The sequence below is a fragment of the Plectropomus leopardus genome, chromosome 4 (genome assembly GCF_026936395.1).
Source record: "Plectropomus leopardus strain MGB_pleo_1.0 chromosome 4, ASM2693639v1, whole genome shotgun sequence".
Taxonomy (NCBI): Eukaryota; Metazoa; Chordata; class Actinopteri; order Perciformes; family Serranidae; genus Plectropomus; species Plectropomus leopardus.
In genome coordinates, this window is record NC_142179.1 from 29,557,025 (window position 1) to 29,582,506 (window position 25,482).

A 25,482-nucleotide genomic window follows, 5' to 3' on the forward strand; every position below is an offset into this window, starting at 1 on the left:
AGCTAGATCTTGCATATCAGTTTGAAAGTGGTCTTTGTTCAAACATAAGTTTACCTATGGTCTTAAATCCTGTTGAGGTCATAAATAAAGCAGTTAATTGTCTTTTCTTTATTTAAAAAAAAAAGTTGATACAATGCCAAAAAACTGCTTTCAGACCTGTCTGCTGTATGCTAAAAGTACTCCTCAATGAATAAATGAACATCATGCCTTATGAGGACCTTATCTTCACTATCCTCGAAATCATAATTATGACCAATTGGAGGCGGTGTATTTATCGGCCCAGACGACCCCCCCCCCCCTATTTAAATGGTGGTGTGTAGGCTCCAGCAAATTACAGACAATTACATTGCAGACAGGACTTTATCAAAACTTTCTGATCAAACAGTAGCAGCACGCAATAAAAAGAGAGCCATGAAAATTGTGGACGCAGCACCAAAAAAAAATAAAAACAAAACACCGACTGGACAAAGTGAACAGGGGGTTAGCTGAGGAAGGGGACAGGAATGAAGAGCTACATGGAGCTGGCTGGCTTTCTGTTAGACAGGTAAGAGTCTGCAGTTAACTTAGCTAGAATGCGAAAGTATTGCTTTTTCCATTACAACAAAGGTAACACTCTTTCAATACTAGGGGTGGGAATTGCAATAGGCAGATATTTATCACAATACTTAAGTCACAATACAATATTACTGCAATCTTAGACATGTTGAGATACACTGAGTATTGCAGTAACATAAGTTGTGATTTATTACCTTTTTTTAAATTGCAAATTGCATTCCCAAAAGACACTTTGTCAACATCTGTTTTATCTAATAAGAAAAAGTTTTCAGTCTGTTTCTATTACTTCAGTCATTGTTATTGCTGCAAAGTGTATCTAGAGGACTGAAAAAGCTATTGATTTAATTATTTTTGTAGGCTAATTAAGGTTTAATTTATAAAAATGAATAATTTCTATAATACAAACAAATCAACTGACTTGATAATTGTGTACTGATACAATATCGCCATGCAAAAAAATTGCAATACTATGCTGTATCGATTTTTTCCCCCCAACTCTATACAATAGTGCAGCTGGTTGCAGTACAGCGCAGGGAGACAGGGCCAAGTTTGAATGTTGTGTAACATACAACTCCTGCATAGTATAGCTTTAATAACTTTTTCAGGAACAGATGTATATTCCGCAAAGTGTTATGCTAGCTTTTGCTTCTTCAGAACTTCTTTATTTTAATTTAATAAAGATGCGCATTTGCTCTCATAATAACTCTACAGTCGCAAGAAATATTACCACTTAAAAATATTACATATGAGATCGTGTTGCCTTTTGTTGGTGGGAGGTTATATGATACAACTAATTTGTGCTGGAAGCACTACCTAATTACACAATGCATCCCAAACCAAGGGTGCCATACCGACTGAAGTGCACCGTTACACCCCTAACCAACACCGGCAACACAAGTGAGCTGCACTTGTGTGAAGAGGCTGACTGACAAGCAGCTTGATAATTGGACAAAATGCTCATTCCACCCCTCTGGAATGAGACACATCCACTACAGCGAGCCAATTATCAAAGCCAGCCGCTGTGCTCACAGCAGGAAATGACATCAGGAGTACATGTCATTTGTAGCGCTTGTCAAAGGAAATCAGCTTTACACCAAATCAAATGCAAACACCAGTTAAAGAGCAGAACGGTAGAGACAGTTCAAAGTGAAATCTGGTCAGCTGCCAAACAACCCCTCTGTAAATGTGAAGCTCTACCTGGCTGAGAACACTGAGTGCACTTCGATGTGATCATGATTTAAAAATACTACTAGTATGTTACTTCTTTTATGATAGACCAGGTAGCAAACAGCTCTTGGTTTGTTTGGCATGTCCTGATTTCATTTAAGAAACAGATCATGGCCCGTACTCTCCCATCTAAAGAGTTTAGATGGAGCAGGAGCCATGCTGAGGACAGGGAGAGGAGGAGTTTTAGTACCTGTAACTCGCCCTGGCTTCCTCTCACATTTTTCGACAGAACTAGAGTCCTTCAGACTCTTTTCTGGCAAATGTGAAGCCAGATAGCCAGGCTGGAGTTGGAAAAGGGAAATTAAGGAAAAACAGGAGAGAGACAGAACCACTGATACCTTCAAAAACGGTCAACCATGCAGAGTGATGAGAGAACCCGATAGAATTGCCCGCCAAGCAGGTGTACTCCCCAGCGTCATCAAAAGACACATTTCTCAGTTGGAGGACTTCCATTTCCTTGTCCGTGGTGTTAAGGCCAGCAGTCTAGAAAATAACAAAGGAAGCAGACCCAACAAGAGGCCCAAGAGGGGAAAGGTAACCATGAGTAAAGGATTCTGAAAGAGAAAGGGATGGAGGAGCGTCCTCCTCCTTGATCCAACACCATCTGCCCAAAAAGTACACCGAGAGCCCCTGCAGAGGACTCCAGTATCGGTTAGTGGAGGAGCTGGTTAGGCCGACTGTGAGCTGCTGGACCCCACATTGGGCCATCCCATCACCACATCAAATACCTCAGCCTCATCTCTCTACATGCAAGAGATGGGCAACATGGAAAACTCCGCAGCAGAACAGGACGTACTCACACTTCTGCAAACTATGTGAGCATAAGACAAACAACAGGAGGCCTGTGAAACATAGGTAAGCAGAGGAGGACAGCTGGAAAAAAACAAAGGGGAGAGAGAGAGCTCGTGAGCAGCGCACGAAGGACTTTGAAGGGCAAGGGAGCGAGAGTAATGGAAGAAGATGGCAAGAGAGGCCCTTATTAGGAGGGCACAGCACAGGCATGGGGCAGGAATGAGAACGGGTCCAACATAAACCTGAGACTAAACACTTTCAACTGTTCTGCTGGGAATTTTCCATAGCGTCATTTACAGTCAGGAGCACTGAGGCAGGAGAGAGAGAGAGGGAGAAACGGAGGGAGGGAGGAGAGAAACAGCTGAGGTTGTCTAGAGTTATACAGCCCTAGCTTTTTTTTCCCCAGGTGGTCCTAGAAGCGCCTCCACTGTGTCGTCTCTGTGCGGCTGCTTGGTGGTTACCTGTGGGCTCATATCTGGTGACAGTCAGCCAGGCCGACTGATTGGCATCTCCTATATAATTGGACACTTTACATATATACTCTCCGCTCTCCTCCTCAGTCACATTGTAGAGGGTCAGCACCTGAGCGTCCGAGCTATTGACCCCAGAATGCTGGAAATAAAGACATGTCATGTGCAGCACAGAAAATAAAAGGAGGGCAGACACAAAATCATATTCAGGAACAGCTGTTTTGGATTTGTTTGGGTTATGTTCAAAGTTAGCAAGATTAAGTTCATACATTGCAAAAGGATGTGCACTTACAGACAGTACCAGCTAGGGTTGAGTAGCATTCACATTTGAACTCCTGCAATTTTGCCCCTCTGCTCTTTTCTAATTACACAGAGTGAACTGGCTGTCTCTGTTTGTCCGACTGCTTGTGTGTGCCTGCTTCTCTAGCAGTAATACCACGCTATTACTATAATAATACAGAAAAGAATGTAGACCAGATGACATAACTATAGCTGCAGATGGGCATTGCAGCAACATTTTTGGCTAACTTGAAAGCCAATGGAGCATCCACAGAGCTCTCAGGTACCAAAATTTGGCATCAGTGGATTTACCATGAAATTGAACTTGATAATACCGATGTAATTAGGTTGGTACCCCTTAATATTCAGAGTTTTGTACCCAACCTCTGTACAGGCTGTCTAAAAAAAGAATTGACATAGCAACAGAGAATAATACCTTATTCAAATTCCTCCATTTTCCTACATAGCATTATAAAAAGAAGATTTCATTGCCTTCTGCTAAAGGATTGGTGGGAGAAATTTCCTACCTTGAGGACACGGACATATGGTAAACCATCAGGACCCACTCGGCTCCCGTTGAGTTCAATGTGCTTCAGCCACTGGATATGAGGCTGAGGGTCGCTGAACACCTTGCACTCAAACTCCACATCGCTGCCCACCACCGCAGTGCGATTAGCTGGCAGTCCAGCCTGCAGGATTGGCCTGTGGGGAGAGCGCTCTGCAACGCAACCAAAACACACAAACATCAGCTTGGAAGAAGTTTGGTGGGCAATGAAGCAACCAGGCAATAATAAAGACAAACACTTGCATTAATTCAAAAGTACACACGGCTGACTGATTATCAGACACAAGCCAAACAAAACCTCTGTCACGTCAAGGCTGTTACTGGAAATGGCCGGAGCAGAAGGCAAACAAGGTCGCCTGTATAATTAGATCTGATACTGTATAAATTACACACTATAAATTCTTATAAGCAGAACTGAATTGGCTGTTTCCTCAGCAGTGTGCTCCTTGTGTAATTATTTCAAGTTGGCCACAATAGATCTGCAAGCAAGTGAAGTATCTTATCTAGAGCCACTATTGTGAAATGAAATGTTCTTTCGGCTCCATTTTGATGACTAATAATTCCCCAAAGTAAACTTACAAGCCAAGAATCTGGCAGAGTGTCAACCGTCCAGGCTTTTCTGACCGAGACGTTCGCAGGCACTTAGCAAACCCTTTATGACAACCCTTACTGAAGCGATATCACTGCTCACAGGGGTATTGGCCTCTGCTGAGGTCAGCTGAAGCCCAGGGGACAACGATGACAGAGGAAGTGGGACTGTGATTTATTGAAGCAGTGGTGTAAGAGCCAGTCACAAGGGCAGGTCCTAGAGGATAATCACCTCTACCCTCGACATGGATCCATCACTCGAGCCTCAAGTAAACAGACTTTATTTATCAAATTCTTAACAAAATATCCACTTCACCCTACAGGAAAGCCCCAACAGTGTCCCTGTGCAATTGCAATCATGATGTTGATATGAGATGTTTGTGAAACTGATCCAACATGACTGAAAGGCCTCATGAATATTCAACAGGTGGAAAAAATGCAATCAGTATTTATTGATTGTGGTTTAACATGCCAACAACGTGATCACAGTTAACACTTACCGACTACATCCAGTTGGTAGGTGTGATTGATGCTGCCGTACTGGTTTTCCACCACACAGGTATAGTTTCCCTTGTCAGAGGGCACTACAGATTCCATGATGATGGTCCACACATGGTCACGGACCTAAACATTGGGGAAAAAGACAAGGTTACAGTGGCTGGCTAATTACCAAAAAAAACATTAAGTTCAGACAAGACATCTGCTCATAGTGAATTATGTTGAATTTGTTAAACCCAGTTCAGATCAGACAAGGAAAATAAATGAATAAAAAATAAATTCCATGACCTTTTTAAAACACACAATTAATATACTTATTCAATAACTTCTCCAGTGCTGGAAAATGTGATTGTGACATTCAATAACTTTCTATGTTTTCCATGACTGTGGGAACTCTGAGGAAGTTAGCTGGTCAAGTCAGTTGCCAACTGTCAGCAGATGATGTGTTGCTTACTGTGTCATTCTCTGACACACTGCTGAGCCAGAGTCCGTCTCATTTACATCTCCGCGGCTGTTGACATGTATTTCGGCCTCCGCCCTGACAGTGTCAGTGTCAGACAGTCAGTCTCTGCTACTGCTTCACTATGTGTACACACATAAACTCAGAAGAAAACGTACTGGTGTTAATTGTACCTAAAAAGCTGTAAGTTAGAATGGAAGTACAGTGAGTCATTGCTATGAAGATGATGCACCGCTCATATAGTTGCATTGGCGTAAACTGGCAGCTTCAAGAACGTTGCAGATGCACAGCAAGTAGCTGCAAGATTCAACTCGTCTTGTTGTGAATCTTTGGTCTGAGCAGGGCTTTAGGCTAATGCTCCAGCTGTGTGCACAGATTTATGTATTTGTTAGTGGCTGTGAATTGTTCTACATGCAAAAAATCTCACTGTAGTATCAATGTAGTTCTTGTCTATGAGACAAACGGTAAGAACAAGCACTTAAAAAGTTCTTGAAAATTGTACCACCAGTTCTTGAATGTAAAGTTCAAATGTTTTAAATCAAATTTAACGAAAATGAGGCCAGTAGTGACCCAATCATGGCAACAGAGATGGATGCTTATGGCAAAACCTTCAAAGAACTCCTAAATTTTTCTCCATCTGCTTTCTACCAATATGAATTGTCATAAATCTTTTTATTTCCAAAGCAACTGCTAACAAGGTCAATGATGTGCAATGTGATGATAACAAGATAACACACTACTCCATCTTCCTGTGTCACCACCCCATGTTATAAATGTTGGATGTTTGTCCTACCTAACAAAGGGAAAACGGGTTCATGTTTTATATACATCTGCCCCAACCTGTCTTATTAGCGCCAAGTGACGTCTGGCTCTTTTTTGTCCAAGACATGTTATAGTTTTTCTTCCATAAATCTGCCAGTACCGGCAGTGTGTGATTAACCAACGGACCTCTAAGGCAATGGCAACATCAAACATGCATATACACAGACTGAGCCATACGGTTTCCCTCATTTAGCTAAAAACGTGATGAGGGAGTCCAGCTGCCTGCTGCCAGATGTGTTGTGCTTGGCTTCATATACATGTGGTCTACATTACTCCCTCCCTCCTGCACGTCTCCATGCAGACGATATGAACAATAGAAGCCTGGCCATAAAAGCATGAGTGTGGGAGGGATGAGAGACGTCCCCGACCGCTGATGCAGACCTTTGCACCTTGACTAAAAAAACAGCAGCCAGATGGTTAAGTGTGCAGCCTGGCTGGGTGGGGGTCTTGCAGAGGTGGGGGGGGACAGGCAGCTGAGAGGAAACTCCTAAATGTGTCCCAGCTGGGGAGGGAGATGGGCTGGGGAAGCACGAGACAAGGCTGGACTGGCCTACACCTTGATGGGAAGAGCAGATGCAGGGAGGAAGGAGGGTAGTCTGTGAACATGCACATCCATCGCACACCTGTGAGGCAACTGCCACTGAATGGAGCTTTTCACACAGAAGTCAATGTAAAGATACACATAGCGCAACATTTACAGCCTCCTTATTAGAGTTGGGTTGAGTTTTAAGTTTGCTGGTCCGACGTACAAGATTAATGTTTGAAAACTTACTAATGGGGCAACTAGCGTCATACAGGTCATGTGTGTTTTACTGCTAAACATAACGGAGATAAAATTTCAGCGGGGGGGGGTTATTCGCTAGGGAGTTAGTCTCTTTAAAACACTGAAACTCCACCGTTATGACCACATATAGGATTTGAAGCCAACGAAAGAGCTGTCCTTACTGGCTGCAAGCACTTTTGTGAATTGAACTTTTGTTGGACACTATTCTATTTATTCCTGTCACTGGCTTTGAAAGCATCACAGTGGATGAGGACTGACTGATTCATGAAGTTGAAATGAGGAACAATTTAAACAAAACCTGCTTTTTTCACTGCAAAAAACTAAACAGTGTCAGCTGGCTGGAAGGAGATCACCAGGAAGCTTGAAGTTCCTGCTAAGGTAAACGACCACTGCTAAAAACAAGCTAAGCTAACATTGCTTGGGCTTGCTGGCTATCTGGTATGCAGTTTACAAATAATATCACAATACAAAACGTGTGTTTTCCAATTTAAAAAGTAACGTTACAGACATAGGAAGATAGCAAGTGGGCTACTCACCCATCTTCTAAGTGTTTACATCTGCGGTCTGATCTCTAGCACACAGCGTATTGCTCCGTGATTTGTATGCATGAAGTAACACAAGTGCATATTTGATTGTGGACATTACGCGATGCTATGTGATGGTTACACACTCGTTTTCTGTTGAGACATTGTGTCATTATGTTCCACTAGGATTGACTGCTGAATCATGAGGGACACCTGATAAAATTTGGTAAACCTGTCCAGTCTGGTGTTTAGTTTATGGCTCATACGGTTGTGGATTAATACAGTGACAGGCTGGAAGTGATAGACGGCATTAAAGACACGCCAAGCTTCAAAAACAGATATTTTATGGTCTCTAAGAGGTCGAGATGTCATTGACAGTACATCCACACCCCTCACCTGCTACACTTCTACTAAGTAAATCCAGACACTAGAGTAAACTGTGTTATCACCCATTATAACCTTGCAGCTCATCAGCAGTTAGTGTCCCATTTGAATACAGCTTGCCTGGAAGTGGGAGGATGGTGACTAGAAGAGTCATAACAGCACACATCATATATCAAAGATACAGTAAGTCCCATGGTGGATTTACTGCTGCCTGGGTGTAATTACAGTAAAGACGATGCACTGATACCCGTAATGAGGACAGCCAATATTATCCTTCATCCAAACGGATGGCTAGGGTTGCCCACCTGAAGGTATTAAAACTATGGCACAACATGGCTTTTTGTGGCATAGGATTTCATCTCGCATTGTTTCTCAGGTCAAATGTGAAACTTGCCTCCGCTTTTCACTCGCAGGAAGTGTTTGTTACTCCAGGGGAGGCGGAGGTGATCTAATGTGGAGATGAGATCACTGACACATCTCCACTCATAGTGAATGAGCTCGGAGTGATTCAATAAGAAATTCTAAGGAGGGTGTAGTGTCGCTAAGAAGAAGCTGAGGGGAAAACAATTTTTGATAAATGTTTTAATTATTAACCTTGAAGCCTCCAATGCGGTGGTCTCTCTTGAACTCCTTGCCATTCTTGTACCATTTCAGAGTGGGAGTTGGATTGCCGCTGGCCTGACATCGAAACTTCACCGTCTTACTGGCTGGGACAGCGTGAAGCTTTTTCTCCATTTTCTCTGGGTGAGCCCACTGTGGGGCCATTGCTAAAAAATAAAGCAGAAAAACTGATGAGTAACAAATACAATTATGTGTCTGATACAAATGCAATAATTGGCGTACGTTCTCAAACTAAAAACATAAAACTAAAGCTTAAAACTCATTTCAAGTACCCGAAACCTCAAGCTCATTTTTAAAGAGAACATTATATAATGACCCCTACAAGAATGACCACTTTATATTGGTGGGGGTGTGTGTGCGTCCCTGTGACGCTGGAGTTGTGTTGTTGTGAGCAATAACTTCTGGAAAGGTCTCCAAAGGCCAGGCCAGACAAAGAGTGATTCACAGCCCCAACATGAAAAGGCCAAGAAGGATCTGCAGCGTCTTGGTCATATCAGGGGCCCCCTTCTGGAGCCAGACCTGGGACGGGAGTGTCTGGTGCCCAGTTGGGCACAGTCCTAAAGAACTACATGGAGCTGCCACCCTACGAGCCCACCACCCAAAAGGATGGGCATTGAGGTCAGTACATTGTCAGCTGGGCGGCAGGCAAAGGCGGGGACCTAGGAGCGCTGAGCCCTGGCACTGCAGACTGGTTGTCAGGAGTTGGAACATCACTTTTTTGGAAGAGGAGGAACCAGAGAAAGTGTGGGCGGTGGAGCGCTACCAACTAGGCATAGCTGGGTCCAGAATCAAACTCCTGCCTCCCTGAGTAAAAGGTACCTGTTGGGTGAAGGGGTAGCCAAGACTTTTCCTCACACTTTGTCACTGTATTATCAGCCAGCTTTGATCTTGGGTAGTAACTCAAAGAGTGAGATTGCAGATATAAGTGGCCAGATTGGTTTTCCATTGTAGGGAGGTAGGGCTCACCCTTAGAGAAAGCGTAAGGAGCAATGAGTTATGTCTGACTACTTTGCTTAACATGCTGCCACGCAAACCCAGTCTTGGTTAAATGTCAGAAACTGGATGGATGAATGCATTACATAATGCATGTTCTCCAAGAAAGAATTCTAAATTATAGTCTCGGGGCTTGGCAGTACAACTGAGGACTTTAAGTTTCTTGAAATAGAAAAAAAAAATGCCTTAGTTAAGTAACATCATGTTGTGTTCTTAAGGTACAAAGCTCTGGGAGTAAGAGTACAAACTGAAGGTCGGCATGCTTGGCAGCTGCTGGGTTGTGGGCACAGTGGGCAGTAGGAGTCAGATGATGAAGCCTGAATGTCCTAATTACTCCAGAGAAAAAATGAAAAGACATCTAACGTTAACCACAGTTAGTCACCGCAGGGACATTCCTCATGTAAAAGCTGTCACTGAGGTAGTGAAAACCCTCTGATTCAGAGTTAAATCACTCACCCAAGTGTGACCCACACACACACGGCACACCCATAATTGAATCATAAAGCTTTCAAATCACTGACCATTCATGACAATTACTCATAAGCCTGTGACTCTGGGTGAGCGAGTAATGACCATTTGTTACAGTGGCATTAAAGAGATCAGCACACTTACGCAGCAGTTTTTGACTGCCCAACAGTTTGGCTTCCTCTGACGAAGACTCTTCATCCTCATCGTCATCCTCAGAGGAGGCCAGGGTATCGACTAGTGAAACAAAAAGAACAGAACAGAGAAGCGTGAGGCCAAACAACTCCATTTATAGTGATCCACACAGTATTTTGTCTGTGATTCAACATTTTTAAGATGTGTATGAGAGAATAAAGTTTTATTTTTCTTCTTCCAGTACGGGCACAATGCTTGAGAACGTACAGACACACTGAAGACAAGGGTCAGTATGTACAGTACATACTTTCAGTGATGCACAGACTGTTGTTATAAATCAATGGCTTTTTAGTTGGAATAGTCTAATAAATGTGGCACCAATCCACGTTTGTTAATGTTGTGCATTGACAAAGGCTAATTTTAAATTAGGACTGTTTTAAATTAGGACCGTTTAGGTGATTATTCTTTTAAAAAAAATGACATTTCATTCTCTTTTTCTGCCAGCTTTGTATTTCTGATAGCAACATTTTGATGCCATTTCATGACCACTATATGAGATTTTTTACTTAAACAGTAAAAGAATGCAACTAGTCAACAACAAAATGATTAAAACTACGAAGGCTTCTCTAATTCACCTGCTTACTGAACAACTTTACCTGTGACGTTGAAGAAGACGCTGTGATTGCCGAAGGTGGTGCAGGCGTACAGACCAGAATCCGTCAGCTCCACTGTCTCGATCTCCAGCTGGCCGTTGCGGATGTGTGTGTGTTCTCCATGGACCACTGCCACATGGTCTTTGGTCCAGTTGACAGCATGGAGGGAGTCTTTCACAGAGCAACTCAGATCCAGACGATCCCCAGGATAGACCGTGAACAGCTCTATCTGCGTTTCCACAGACACTAACAAGGAAAATAGTTTTATTTAACTTTAGGTTATAATAAACACAATAATGGCTCCATGAACACATAGAAAAGTTTATATCTTTGGCATAATCTAGGACAACCACAAGGATAGTTCCAACTCAAATAAGATGCATAATATCTCTGACTAAATATTAATAGTAACTAACTGGCAGAGTATCTAAAATAATCAGAGAGCTCTCCCACAACACAGAGCTGAATCTGTACTGTAGAAACTCCAAAAAGTACTTCAATCATAAAACAGGGTCCCAGAGACAGCAGAAAAGTCCTTCCTTGATTTCCTCCCGGCAAATTGCCTGCCTAACCTCTCCCTCAAATTAAATCATACCCCAAATTAGTTAAGGCCCTATCATCAGACAGGAGAGGAGCTACTTGGGAAAGGAAGGTGAAATTCAATTAGAGGATTGAAGAAAGGGGAGGCGTCACGGAGCTAGACACCTGAGCCCCCCTGTTCCAACTGACTACATAGTCCACAAGGGGGAGGGGGTAACCCAATTATGCTGACACGTTGTCCATCACAATAGTGTTGTTTGTCTAGTTTACAAAAGGTAGAGATCGTCACTGGCCAGTTTGCTTGACATTCTTGCTCTAGGATCACATATCCATGCTAAAAAGGTACATGAGGTACACTGTTCCACTTAAGGAGACATCTGATTTTGTTTACCTTAGGACTTGGATGAGAATTAGGGTTAGCGGCATGAGATTTTCATGGTACGATAACCGTCTCAGGAAACATCTCAGTTTCACAATAACACAGAAAAAGGTATTACACCATTACAATTATCATCATCAGTCACAGCAATCCCTAAACACATTAAGGGTTTTTTTAAGTTCATAAATCGCTTTATATTGACTGAAACTGTTTTAATGGAAGTATGTTTAAAAAATCTCACAGGCAGTAGAGGGGGGAAGGAGATGTGATGTGCACATAAGATTCTCAGTCAGATTGCATATTTTTTTCAATGTAAAAAGCAAATTTACATGGTATGATTACATTTAATTTTATACCACGGTATACCTTAAAACCGCTTTACTGCTGTAACCTTAGATGGTAATTGTGAAAAAACTTCCTTGACCTTAACGTGATTATGGAATTAATCATTGACCTCAGGAAAAACAGCTTGCATCATACATGCTGAAGAAGTACAAATTGTGGACACATACAAATAATTAGGAGCAGTGTTTGATGCAAACAAAGAGTTGACTGCCAAACGAGGACAACAAAGAATCCACCTGATGCAGAAGCTGAACTCTTTCAGCGTCTCTAAAAATATTCCATGCAGCTTTAATCAGTCTTTTATTGAACGTCTTTTCACATTTTCTTTCATAGGATGTTTCAATGGGTTGTCTTTGAAGGACAAGAATAGTCTTAACAGCATTGTTAAAGTGTGCTACAAGATCATTGGAGTCCTGTTGAAAGTGTTGTGCTCAATCTGGAGGTAACGTAGTCAAGAAAGCAAAAGGATTTTCTTGTCCATATTATGTCCAATGCATCTGCTTTAATGCCCTCAGGCTGGCAGTATCTTGCACCTCTGAGGAAAACGGCTACTCAAATGATTTTATTTCTTCTGCTATCAGGATGCTGACAGTAATTAGGTTTGTCTCTTTAATTTTGTTCCTTGTATAAGCCATTATGCAGCAACCTGTGGGGCCTAGAGTTTGTTTGCCGATCTTATCTTGAGAGCCACATGCTGATCTGTTGTCACTGACATATTGATGGGAGTGCTACTGCTATTCTGAGCATTTTTGTAGTTTAATTTGTTATGTCTTTTTAGTTTCATCTATTATGCAAACTAGGAAGGCTGGCAAGCAGAATTGCCAATTTTGGATACATAAAGTTTTCGGAATCTCAGTTAACTATAATTTTCAGTCCTGAGTCATCTGCTAATTAACCTTTAAGTGACATTAAAAAAAAGAAAAATGACACATAATTATCTAGAGCCCAAGATGACCTGTTAAATTGTGTTGTTATTTAGTTTATGATGATTTTAAAAAAAAAAAGAGCAAAGCAGCAAATCGCTGGAAACAAATAATGTCCCAAGTTTTGCACGTCAAAAATTACTTAAATTATTAATTTGCTATCAAAATAGCTGCAGATGAATTCTTGTCGACTGACTAATTGATCAATCTACTGACTCTTTTTTTTAAGCTCTACTTGACATAGTTCTGTTTTTTTTTTTGGTTTTTTTTTTCACTAAAATGTCAAATCTGAGTCATTTTACTCTGTTCCCATTTTCTACACCGTCCCTTTGGCATTATATCAAGAGAAATTGAACAAGATAATCAAATGTCACAGCTATAACCGGTGCCTCAAGACGAGATCGTGCTGAGCTGTTCCAAAGCGCACCTTGTTTGTAAATGCGCCTCTTCGCAGCAGGAAGCACATCTATATAGCATAACCTTGGGACAACATCAGTGATCCTGACTAATCCCTCCCACCATCACAACAAAAGCCTCCGAACAATAAAGGGGAAGAGAGAGCAGGGAGAGCGACCCAGTGAGCATGTGCACAGGAGCGAGCGAGCGAGGGCCTGCAGCGGCAGGTTCTAGTGCCAGTTGCTATGGTGACCCCACTTGGGCCTAGTAAAGGTATTTCCTGGATCACATATGTCTGACAGGCCCTTAATCCCAGCAGGAAAAGGGGCCAGGGGGTAGGATCAACTTTCTCCTCAAAAACAAAAACCAAAGGGGGGAAAGCAGAAGAGGCATTTTGTGATGGACTAGAGCGACCCGACCCGAGGATACACAGCCTTTAAACGCAGCGTCTCTCTCTCGCTCTGCGCTGTGTGTGGGGGCCACTGTGTTTCTGCTGCTGCCCTCCAAATGTAGATGCCACTGATAAGACTGTGTCAACATCCCAGCTGTTAATCTGACTGCAGACATCATAAAACGCCCATAAAAGCTGTAAAATTTGCCTGTTGCTTTATTGTAGGCCACAGCCAGGACCATTTGTGCTTCTGTGACCACCTACTTTAAAATGGAGTGAGATATAACACATTACAGTCAAATCAACCCTACAACTGTCAGAGAAAAAAGATTTCTGATTAACTCAGTGTAGAAATATGATGCTAACAAATAGCAACAGGCTTGTATCACTCACAACAAATTTATTTTCAACTCTTTCACACTGAGGTAAGCGCCAACTTTCCAGCATTTCCTTTGAATTTGAGGACGTTTCATCTCAGTTAATCCCCCTGCCGCTATGATTGGATTAAAATGGATTAAGGACCATATTTTCAGAAAGCAACCCATCTGGAACGTGTTCTAACAGCCATTTGGAAAAATTGATTGACGTCGTTTAAAATCAGCCTAATGACACAAATCATGAAAGGAATTTTAGAGAAGAAATCATTGAGAGGTTTTAAACTGAGGGAGGGAAAAAGCTCACTAGTCTGTAAATTCAAGACCAACTAAAAGGAAGAGTTGGCGCCAGTCTATGGAACCTTCTCTGGCTACAAGATAGGAAGCAATATGCCGCGTGAATGACTTCTGGGATTTCCTGCTCTCACTGGAGTGATGGTTGAATGCCGTAAAGTCAGGCTGGTTGAGGCTCTGCGGTGGCACATGGGGGAAAATGGCTATGGCAAGTTTCCTCTGCTGCATTGACCGCACCAGAGTGAAGGGGTGGATGACGTGTAGAGGGGATTGATAAGAGACAAAAGGCAGGACTGGCAGGAAGCAGAAGAATAGGACAATGCCTATTAGCAAGCCCCCAAAAAAATCACTGACTGAGTGTCCCTCCTGAAAGCCCTCCAGTGGAGGACCTTTTCATTCCTAAATGAGCCGCTGACAATCAGCATGGATTAACACTTGGGAGCTACAAGGATTACTGTGCAGTGCAAAGTTGTGCCACTGTCATTCAAATGACTTCAGCTACATTTAGCCTTACACGATGGCTCTAATGGACAAACGCAGGAGAAGCAGGACTTCAAAAAGAATCAAACTTTGTGTTGATCCATGTCTGTTAATAATGTTAAGAGGACTGTCTGCTGGACCAAAAAAAAGTAGTTGTTTAATCAGTCAATGGAAAGAAAATCAATTGCCAGCTATTCTCATAATTGTTTCAGTCATGTTCTCAAGCAAAACTGTCTAACACTGGCTGTTTCTAGCTTCCTTAAAGTGAGAATTTGATGCTTTTCTTGGTCATTGTGCCAATAAATGGAGAGACTCTGCATTCAGGACAGATGATTAAACGAAAGAAGCATTCTGAAGATGTTATTTTGGCTTAAGGGCTGCAGTGATATACTCGTAAACTATTATGTTAAAGTTGCAGATTATCCTACTGTGTACATTTGCTTTTCTGCGATATTAAAAAAAAAAGCAACTGATAGAAAATTGCACCTTTATTTTAGTCATTTTCAAATGAGAGACCTTTTACACACGCTTCCATTAAAAAAAAATTTCAAGTTGAAATTCTAGGGATAAAACATTTGATCAACCAAAAAAAAACCCTTCTGTTTTCATTCCTTTAATTCCTTTATACTGTGAAACTGTGGTTACTGTAGTCTGTGAAAATACCATACTGTTGCAACCCTACTTTGGGCTCTAAAAAATTGTGATAAGCACAGTTAATCACCTACAAAATGTCAGACAATTATGAAAAACGGCACTGTTTGTGACCCAGCGATGACGTCTTTCGTCCAAACAGCACTTACAGATACTTAGTTTAGAATGAAATCAGGAAAGAGAAGACAAGCAGCAAAATCTCCCATTTTTCACATTTCCTAAACTAAACTATTTATCGATTAATTGTGAAAAGAACAGTCAGATTAACTCATAATGAAAAAATCTGTAACTTAAAGCCCAACTGTCTGCTCGACTGCAGGTTTATCTGAGGAACAGCACAGACTCACAGTTTGAAAAATACCATTTAAATGGTTTGTAAACACATGTTGCACTATAAACTAAAGTAATCCATTTCACTCAAACAACACAGGCATCGCTGTCCTTTCTAACCTGGTTTTCCCTTCAGGTATTTATCAGAATAAGTGATTAACCTTTGTATTGATTCTAAGCTGTGCATGGTTGCTCGGCCATTTAAAGCATCATTCTGCATCACAAAGCCCGCTTTCAAGAGCAATATTCAAGTTTTCAACTGCTTCACAAATTCTGCTCACTTTTTCTACAAATTAAGCTTTGACATCATCCTCACTGCTCAACTTCTATCAATGAGAGCGTTGGGGAAACACTTTAAACATTTAAACAACAAAGCATTAAAGCTGATTGGTGTCACAACAGTACACACTTTTTATATGATTCCACAGAAAGATAATGACCAGCTGGTTATCACTGAGTGGAAATTAATGCGAGCTGGAAAAAGTAGAATGTTATTCTTAAGTTTCATTTCAAATGTTTTGTCCACTCTCGGAGTCAGCAGACGCCTGCTCCTCTGGGCCTCCATCACTGTCTGAAATGAGTCTTTCTCAGTACTGTGGCAGCTCTGGATTTTAAGACCCCTTCACTGAAGGGTCAGTGGATCATCTGCTTTGACTGACAGCAGAGCAAAGAGTCAAACAAATCCTCTGGGAATGCCGTATATGTAACTTTCTGACATCTCACTGTCACAGCCAAAAAGATGTGCAAACACTGAAACGATTAAGAAAAAATAAATAAATAAATCACAAGACAAATTGCTGTGAATGATCTCACTGACAAAAACTTTGAGAGGCTATGATCATTTGAATGGCTGTCCATGTGGCCCCTGAAGATATTTAATGAAATGAATTTATTCAGGCATTATTCTTTTCTTATGTGAACAACACAAAAGCAACCCTCCCCAAAAGATAAACAAAGAAGCACGCATAAAACATGACCATTTCCATACAACTATTTTGTTTCCCCAACCAAGACAAAAGGAATGCAACCAAATGCTTCTGCTGTGATTGTTTGTCGACAGCTGAAGCCATCCGTCACCCAGCAGGGGAGCAGGGGGGGAAAGTGAAGCTTTCCCAGGAAGAAATCAGTGGGGGAGCAGGAGGAAAAGCACAGAGGCGCATAGATAGTACCTGGCCATTTGATGATTAAGAACTGGGTGGAGTGTAAATGCATCAGACTTCCCCCACCCTGGAGGAAATTTATGGCTCACCTTAGAAGACAAACATTCTCCTCAGAAACCCTATCCTCAGGGATAAGGGAGGGCTCAAAGTAGCATCTTCTTTCCTTTTTTTTTTCAAAAAACAGGCTAATTTATGGTTTCCCTGGCAGTTAACTCCTCTCTCAGTGACAACAAATACCTTTTCATTACAAAGGAGGAGAGGAGCAGGGACTGCGAGGTAGTGGGGCTGCCCTCAGGCTACACATGGGAGTCATTTACTCCTCCCTGTCCCACTGTTGGCTTAAACACAGCCACACCAAGTTTATTTTAGAGCTTACAGCCCAAGAGAGACCCTCTTGCTTAATTACTCTAATTATAATGCTGAGCTTTATCATATTCTTTTGCTGCTCTCCACTTCCGACTGCAGAGTGTAAACATCCAAAGCCATCTACCCACAAGTCCAGGCAGCTATTACACTGCTGGACTGCATCCAAGGGACACATTTTTAAGGATTCAATTTCAGTGCCTCTTTTCCCCTGTTTCAGAAGTTAACTTTTGTAACAGCCAGACCACGCTAAATTCTTTATTGGGGATCTTAGAGTTGCACGGTCCAGTTTAAGAACATGAATAAAGTCATTAGACAAAAAGTTGAGTCAATACTAGTTGTTGAAACCCCATTTCTAATAAGCTCAGAGCATGAATACGGTTTAGTTAGCCAGGAAAAACAGAGAAGGTGTTGCTAATGGTGAGAAACACACTTGTGCTACATCCGACGCAGTGACGTGCTCTCAAACATCAGACTCAAATGGAGGTGGCGGAGGACACACAGATGCTACAGAGTACAGACCTCACCATAGCCTGGAGTGTGTTAGGCTTACATTCCTATACAAAGAACAAAGCTCTGATTATCAGTGGACTGATTCTCAAGGCAAAAGTCAAGATAAGTCCGACTTAATATGTTTCAAACAGCTAATTCTGCCACCAAAACTGGGGGTGGGGGGGATGAGTATCTTCAACTTCTAAAGCCGTCTTACCTTCATCAGTGTTGGCAGGCCGGCACTGGGTCCTTAAAACTTGGGCGAATAAAACCAGACACAGAAGTATACTTGGCCTCATCAGCATCCTGCTGAGGGAGCTACAACTGTTGGCTTTTCTGCGACTGGAACTCCATTCAGACCGTTGGGGCATCAGCAGCAGGTCATTCACAGTGCTTAACTAAAAACAAACAAAAACAGTAACACAAACAAATTAATGCATGTGATAGCAGTAATAGTAGTAGTTGTGCAAAAAATGATCAACATGTCATCGGTTATGGCAGATATTGGCTTTAAAATGAAATATCGGAATCAGCAAACATGCTGATTTCTGTCAGTATTCAAAACAGATTTTTTTTTTATTGACAAAGTGAACATGTACAAAACATCATCCCTAATCGGTAGTAGTATTTTTCTTATTTTGCACAATCAATAAATATGAAATAATTGAAAAACACTGTATTTTATGTCTCCATTAGCTGGTGGGCCATCACAGTAAGAGTATACATAATATGCTGTTAATTCAACTAGTGAAGAGACTCAACGATAACTAAAACTCGGTGGGGATAAAGGTCGATATAAAGATATCGGTATCGAACATCTGTGGTTTTTATGTCGACATATCGAATATTGACAAAAACCAATATTGTGCAGCCCTACTTTAAGTTCATCAGTAGATGATACAGTATCAGATCAGCGCACTCGCCGATACCCTGTCAAGGATTTTAGGCAGTACTGAAGGCATTTCCGGTACTAGTTTGGGTATTGCAAAAACTCTAAGTAGAAGTTTGTGAGACAGAAAGACTTGCTTGGACCCTGCTAGAGGAAAAACCTCCAACAGCTGTTCATGGCCCTGAGCTGTTCATGAAACAATTAGTTAAATAAATTATGTGGCAATGTATATTTTTGTTGACAAGGAAATTTGTCACTCACCAAAAACAGAAGAGAATATTCTGCATGTCCACGAGGTTCAGGGTAGGTACTCGTGTGTTTAGGCCTGCTTGTACTAGTACACTGATAAGGAGCTGCAGAGCACCAGGCTCCTCTGATAGCTCAGGCACACACACGCTGGATACATCTTGCTCAGTTCTAAAGAATTAAATATTTTGTTTCCAAGACTTCAAAGTAACAATGAACTCATAGAGACGGTCATAACGCTCAGCCAATGTTTAAGTTTTTGCTGTGACACCACAGTTGGGGTTCGAAGGATGAAGAGTGCACTCCAAACACAGTGGAGTGGGTGATCCTCTCATGCACATCTGCTTGCATCATCACCACTGCAGCATCTGGCCACAGAGATTAACACTTGCCCCGAACTCCCAAAACCCCCCTTGAGGAATTTGTTTAAGACCAAAAAAAACTACACCCCGTTATGTGACACCCTTGTATAGAGAGACCGCCAGGCCATCATTTCCACACTGAGAGATCTATCACCTAACAGTTGGTTTTTGCTCCCCAAGCCCAAACTGACCCCCCTGCGACCATTTGCTCCCACGAATTGCCGGGAAGAGTCAAACAAGTGCTGTGTTTTCGTCGAGTCAAGCCAAAGAAGGCGGGCCCCATAAATGAAGATTCAATGAAGAGTCATAAATTAATCCAAAAAAATCAAAGTCTATTCTGTAAAACAACAACAGCAGCATCACAACATCTGGGTCAAAGAAACCCCAGCTCGGTTTTTGTTTTCACACAAAGTCATGTTCAGATGCAGCTGTGGTTTCCTTTAAGAGGTAATCGCTTGTGTGAGTGTTCATCACTGAAACAGTCATTGTGCTCTCCTCAAAACCAATTCAATTTCACTTTCCAAGAATGGTCTAGTGTTCCAGCAGCTGAGCTGGGTCAGGGGGGTCCGAGGGGGATAAAGAAGCTTGGTCATCGCGGCTCCGTAAGCAATGAGTCAGTGTTTGGGAAAGCTCCAAGAAAGTGCTTCTGCTGCCAGACAGAAGGAACCGCAGAGAGCAGCCGACCACGTTCCCCTGGCCCTCGTCACTACGACAACCGTCAATAATTGAGGGAGGAGGAAGTAGCTTCTTCAAAGTATGACACAACACTTTGTCATTTCCCGCTCCCCTGGGAGCAAGAGTTACACATACAGTATGTCTTACTATCCACACACAGGGCACACTCATCTTGAACTTGTGAGTGGTTCTGAACAGAGACTGACTGATGCATTAGCAGGCAAGTATTTTGGGCTTATTATAGATATTAGTATCTACAAAAAAAATTACAGTACATAAGAAGTTAAGGCTGCATTTTGTGTATATATCTGACCCCCAGTTTGTCAGATTTGTTTATTTTCGGCATTTTTTTTATTTATAGTTACCACTGATTACACCTTGTTTCCACAGTTTGTGTCAGATTTTCCATATAGTACACGGAGTATGCCCCTAGTGCTCAACGCAAGGAAATGCAGCTTTTCACAGATGGATGGAAACACCACCACAGAAATCTGAGAGAACTTAGTTTTGAGTGGTTGTTGCGTACAATCTTGTGCAATATGCACATGGAGTAGTACAAATGACAAATAAGTGTGTAGGTTGGTCTGTCAGGTGTGTAGCTGGTTTGGTGGAATACTTAAAGATGTGACATCCATTATTATGCATTCGCTCAAAATGTTACACAGTTTGCACGCTACCATTGTAGCTAGCCAAACATGCCTTTTCACTTTCAAACTTTTCACTTAGAAAAAAAATGTATAAATAGAGCCATTCTACATTAATCAATCTATTAGCTTATTTTTATGGTTTGGGTTTTTTTCTTTTTTTTCTTAATTCTTGTAGCACAGTGCATGTGGTCTGTACATAATCTGATGCAAAAATTAAACAAAAAAAAAAAAAAAACAGAAGGAGTTTCGCAAACACATTGGAGATCATTTAGGTTCTCATAGGAATGATTGGACTTCTGGTGGACTCACATCACAGAGCTATTAGACCAAAATTAACTTTTTACAGATATATCGGCGAATGACTGTTATCAAAAGCACAGATATGCCGGAATAGGTATATTTTAGGAGTATTTTTTGGAAACTTTGTAACAATTATAATTAAATTTTCCCCAACTTTAAAGTTTCCTGTTCAGCGTGTATATTCATATTTGTCACAATACTTTTAAAAACAAATCTAAGGGATCTGTATTAAGATTGCTGTCTAATGTGTTTCTCAAATATCAATACTAGCCTCAAAAATCCAGCATTTGTTGGGTTGCCGTTATAATAATTAAATTTTCATTGAGGAGTGCTGGTCAGAAGTTACTGTTACATAGTACCTGCTGTCATTTTCATATCTTATTGCTCAATAGTGAAATAAACTGCCTCGGGACATATATTTTGCAAAACCTGGAATACTGCAGGGATCTCTGCCAAGTATTTCTTTTAACCAGCCAAGACATTAAGGACACATTCTGATTCATAGAAATGACACAGGAGAGGAAATAAAGAAAAATTACAGACCAACGTGTCTCACACCTGTGAGCTCTCCAACACTGCAGCCTTCTGCTGAGGCCACTCCACAACTGATATTATCAACTGGCTCTGGTGGATTGCAACGGGCTAAACTTTTAAGCAGCCATAAACTCAAAATGAAACAGCGCTAAAAACCAACACCTATCTATAGATTTGCTGTTAAATTCATCCTTTTAGTGCAAAACCCTCTTGTTTCACATTTTCAAAACCTTCTCATTTTGATATCTTTCATTACTTGTTGGTATAGCTGATGGTTAAATATAAAAATGAACTTTGAGTTTTGTTGCTCACATTTTTCAGGAAGCTATGTTGTTTACTAACGTATGAAACAAAATAGATTTAATAATCCAAGAAAAACCCAGGATGTCCCGCAGCTGATGTACAGTGACTTCTCAGAAAATTAGGACTTGCATTTTGAGAGATTAAGAATATTTGCTGCATAACTGAAGCGGTACAATATCACGTTTGGTTAAATCAAACTTGTTTTTGCAGAAAATCTGGCATATAAAAAGGGGTTAAACTAAACACATTAGAACACGCAAGACACATTAAGTTTCTCTCATTATACAAAGACAAAGGTTACAGGCCTAACCCATAACATGGCCTGCACCATAATTACTGTTCACTGCCATCCATGCATAAAATTCCTCAGCTCCCAAATTCTGGAGCCCCCATCCCAGTTAACTCTGCACTCCCAGCCAGCAACAGACCAGTCTGCACACGGCTGCAGTTCAGCAGACACAAGAGCATCGGACCATCTCCCTCAGGCTACTGTTTTCACAAAAACAGACACTTCTGGTTTTTTCTTTGCAGCCTCAAAGTCTGAATCTGTGGATCGCCACCAGCGTGCCATGGGGGGAGATCAGGTGTCATGAGTTTACACTCAAATGTAAAGACAATCAATGTCAAGCCATCCGACACTGTGCCATTTGGTCGACACTTAAATCCAAAGTGCTTTTCGGTACATCCAGTCCTTTCTCAGTATGCATGAATGTGTATGTGTTCCCAAGAGAGCTTAAACAAAAAACCACAACAACAACAACCCTGGAGAAAATACTAACAAGCACAGAATATGTTGTATCTGAATTTATTCAGCCTTGAATATCCCAAAACAAACACACAATCAAATGAGATTCTAAACCTCCTAATACACCTAAAACATTTCACTGAAGGATGATTTCGACCTGCATACTAGTAACAATCACACTTACTTTAAGCTTGCAGTAAAACCTTTAATTCCACACCACATTTCTACATGGGTTTAGTTATAATAAATACAATCACACAGCTCATAGAGACAAAAATTGTGTGCCAAAGGAGCAGCTTAGTAAATTAAAGGGCAGGACTATTCCCCACTTCCCATTATATGGTTCAGGAGAAAACTTCTTTTTCCTCCTGGTGAACTCCCTGTGGACATGCTGCTTTTCTAAACCATCCATCTTCTCCCTCTCCCTGTATATCATAACATTTAGGGCTTTACATAACATTAGACTGGCCCCTCCAGACCCAGACTTCATGACAGATGCAATAATGATGTCCTTCCTCTGAGAATTCAGAAATCTTACTTCACTATCTGAATATGTAATTTGTCCAGAAACTTCAAAGAAAGAATTGTTTGGGACATGTATGGGACAGGGCTACAGACATAACTATGGCGAAAAGGATCATTTTTGTAGAGAAAAATACAACTGATAGTGAAAACATATATCAGGAGACCATAAAGAAATTCAGAGACGAAAGAAAGAAATCTGAAAAGAAATCACGCCATCATGTGCTGTTTTAAAAACTTGATTTATAGGTTTTACCTTTGATGTGGGCAGTATTTTTTTCACGTAAATTATATAATCTGATAAAAGGCGCCTGTGACTTCACAGAAAACGCAGAAGTTGGTAGCAGGACTGCAGGCAGCATTTAGGCCTTGTGCTTGTTTGTACCCTTTGATTTCCAAGCATGGAGGAGACTGAGGGGTTACTATGCACGAAAGAGACTCTCACAAAAAGCAAAATACACACGTAAAATGACTAATTTGCAGAGTACAAAATATATTTTCTAATATAAAACAGGTGGTTGTCAGAAATAAAACAGCATGTCAATTTAGGGAACCACAAATCTCGATTTCCCCACTTTTTTTTTTTTTTTTTTTTTAGGACAAGATGTTTATCAATCGGTAAAATTCATTACAATAGGGAACAATGGCTTATTCCTTTAGCAGGTAAACACACAGTAGTGAAGCTAAATCAAAGAGTGAAGAATAATAAGAAATCACCTCACCTTACTGGCGGGGGGCTGTGAAACAGCCAGTGTCGGGCAGATTAGACGACTCCGGAGCTGAGATTGGACGCAGAAAAACTTCCCAAAAAACAATATATCCAAACTTATATGTGTGGTCCGTTGACGAAGCTCACTAACTCCAAGCTACCGACGTTTGGCTAACAGGTTTGCGCATATTTTTTGCAAAACTTGTGCGACAGAGAAGAAGAAGAAGAATGTGATCCCCCGCTCCGAAAAACCCAAATAACCAACGAAGCGGAATAAACTTCCTAATTATTGTTACGTTTTTTTTAAACGTTTGGCTTCCCGACAAGCTTCTTTAATCTTACCTAGCTAAAGGTACTCTTAACAGACCCACAGAAACTACGTGAGTGCAGCCTGTGCGGTGGTTCTTGGTAGTCCCTTTATCCCAAAACGTTTCGCTCGCGATGAAACGAAGTCCGCTCACCTCCGAAAACTGAGACCTGAAGTTGTTCAACTCACTCTAACCAAATATCCGCACACAAAATGTTCTTCGGTGTTATTTTCTGGCAAAAGAGCGGCACTTGAATGAATCCTGGAAAGTATTTTGACGATTCCTGGCAGAGAAATGCTGTTAAACAACGAGAGTCCGAGCTGCTCCAAACCTCCCCCCTTAAATCTGAGAATATGCGCATACCCGGGACCACTGTCAACGCTGACGCACCCACACACGCCGCTTCCGCTTTACGACTACAAAATAAAAGCCCACATCAATTGCCACAAGGAGCAGCAGCTGGCTGGACTGAAATAAATACAAATCATGGCTAAACACATAGCTGTCACCCAGCTGACCTACTTCAGCTCTGTGAGACACATTAACTTTAGCCTCTATCCTTCCGCACGTAATTATGCTGCTTCTAAAGGTTAAACTTGTTGAACACCGGGGCCACCTAACTCCAATACTAGCATCTCCACTGGCTTCTAGTGTGTGTTTTGGGATTGATTTTTTTCGTACTCCATTTAGAGCACTGAGGTCAACTGATCAGATTCTCGTGGATGTTACCAGAAGTAAGCACAAAACCAGTGGTGACCGAGCCTTTGCGGTGGCATCCTTCAACTCGAGGACATCTTAGCCATACAAATAAAAACTGCTCCAACAATAGAAACCTTACAAGTCACTACTGAAGACCCACCTCTTTTCATTGGCATAAAATTGATTTAAAGAAGACAAGTTAAATTGATTTTGATTGATTGATTTGATCTTTTGTTTGTGCCTCACCTTTTGTTGTGCTGCAATGTGGTTATATTTCTTCTCTCCTATGTTCCCATTGTCATTATTTGGGGCGGTAGGGGGGGCAGTGTATGTTACAATTACTGCCTTGTTAAACACAATACATGGAAAGATAAGCTTTAATAGGTTAAAAAAGAAAAGCACTGTAAGCTTACATCAAAATAGAGATCAACCACTACCTCTGTTTTAGGGACTATTTGTCAAAGACCAACAGCTGTCGAAATGTAAATGTTCTCATGTTTTTCTTACTTCTTATTTTCACCTGAGTTTCAATTGGAATTAATTTGTTGTTTTTCCAAAGTTATTCTGTGTGTTACCGTTATTTGATGAAAAACAGTTTTTTAAACCCATC

At 41.3% G+C, this 25,482-nt stretch overlaps 1 protein-coding gene across 2 annotated transcripts in view; it reads right to left on the reverse strand.

Annotated features, from left to right (window-relative positions):
* The window catches only part of fgfr1a (fibroblast growth factor receptor 1a), a 33,425-nt gene extending 8,887 nt beyond the window's left edge, over positions 1 to 24,538 (reverse strand). The window contains exons 1-8 of one of the 2 annotated variants that reach the window (XM_042488895.2): positions 23,879 to 24,538; positions 18,151 to 18,331; positions 10,819 to 11,061; positions 10,175 to 10,264; positions 8,543 to 8,715; positions 4,977 to 5,100; positions 3,851 to 4,041; positions 2,121 to 2,265 (exon numbers count right to left, since the gene is read on the reverse strand). In XM_042488895.2, the coding sequence (XP_042344829.1) occupies positions 2,121 to 2,265; positions 3,851 to 4,041; positions 4,977 to 5,100; positions 8,543 to 8,715; positions 10,175 to 10,264; positions 10,819 to 11,061; positions 18,151 to 18,304 (1,120 nt within the window). In that variant the 5' untranslated portion in view covers positions 18,305 to 18,331; positions 23,879 to 24,538. Of the gene's footprint in view, positions 1 to 2,120; positions 2,266 to 3,035; positions 3,187 to 3,850; positions 4,042 to 4,976; positions 5,101 to 8,542; positions 8,716 to 10,174; positions 10,265 to 10,818; positions 11,062 to 18,150; positions 18,332 to 23,878 lie in introns of both variants that reach the window. The other variant, XM_042488892.2, reaches the window with a different exon arrangement.
* Positions 24,539 to 25,482: the final 944 nt, after the last annotated feature.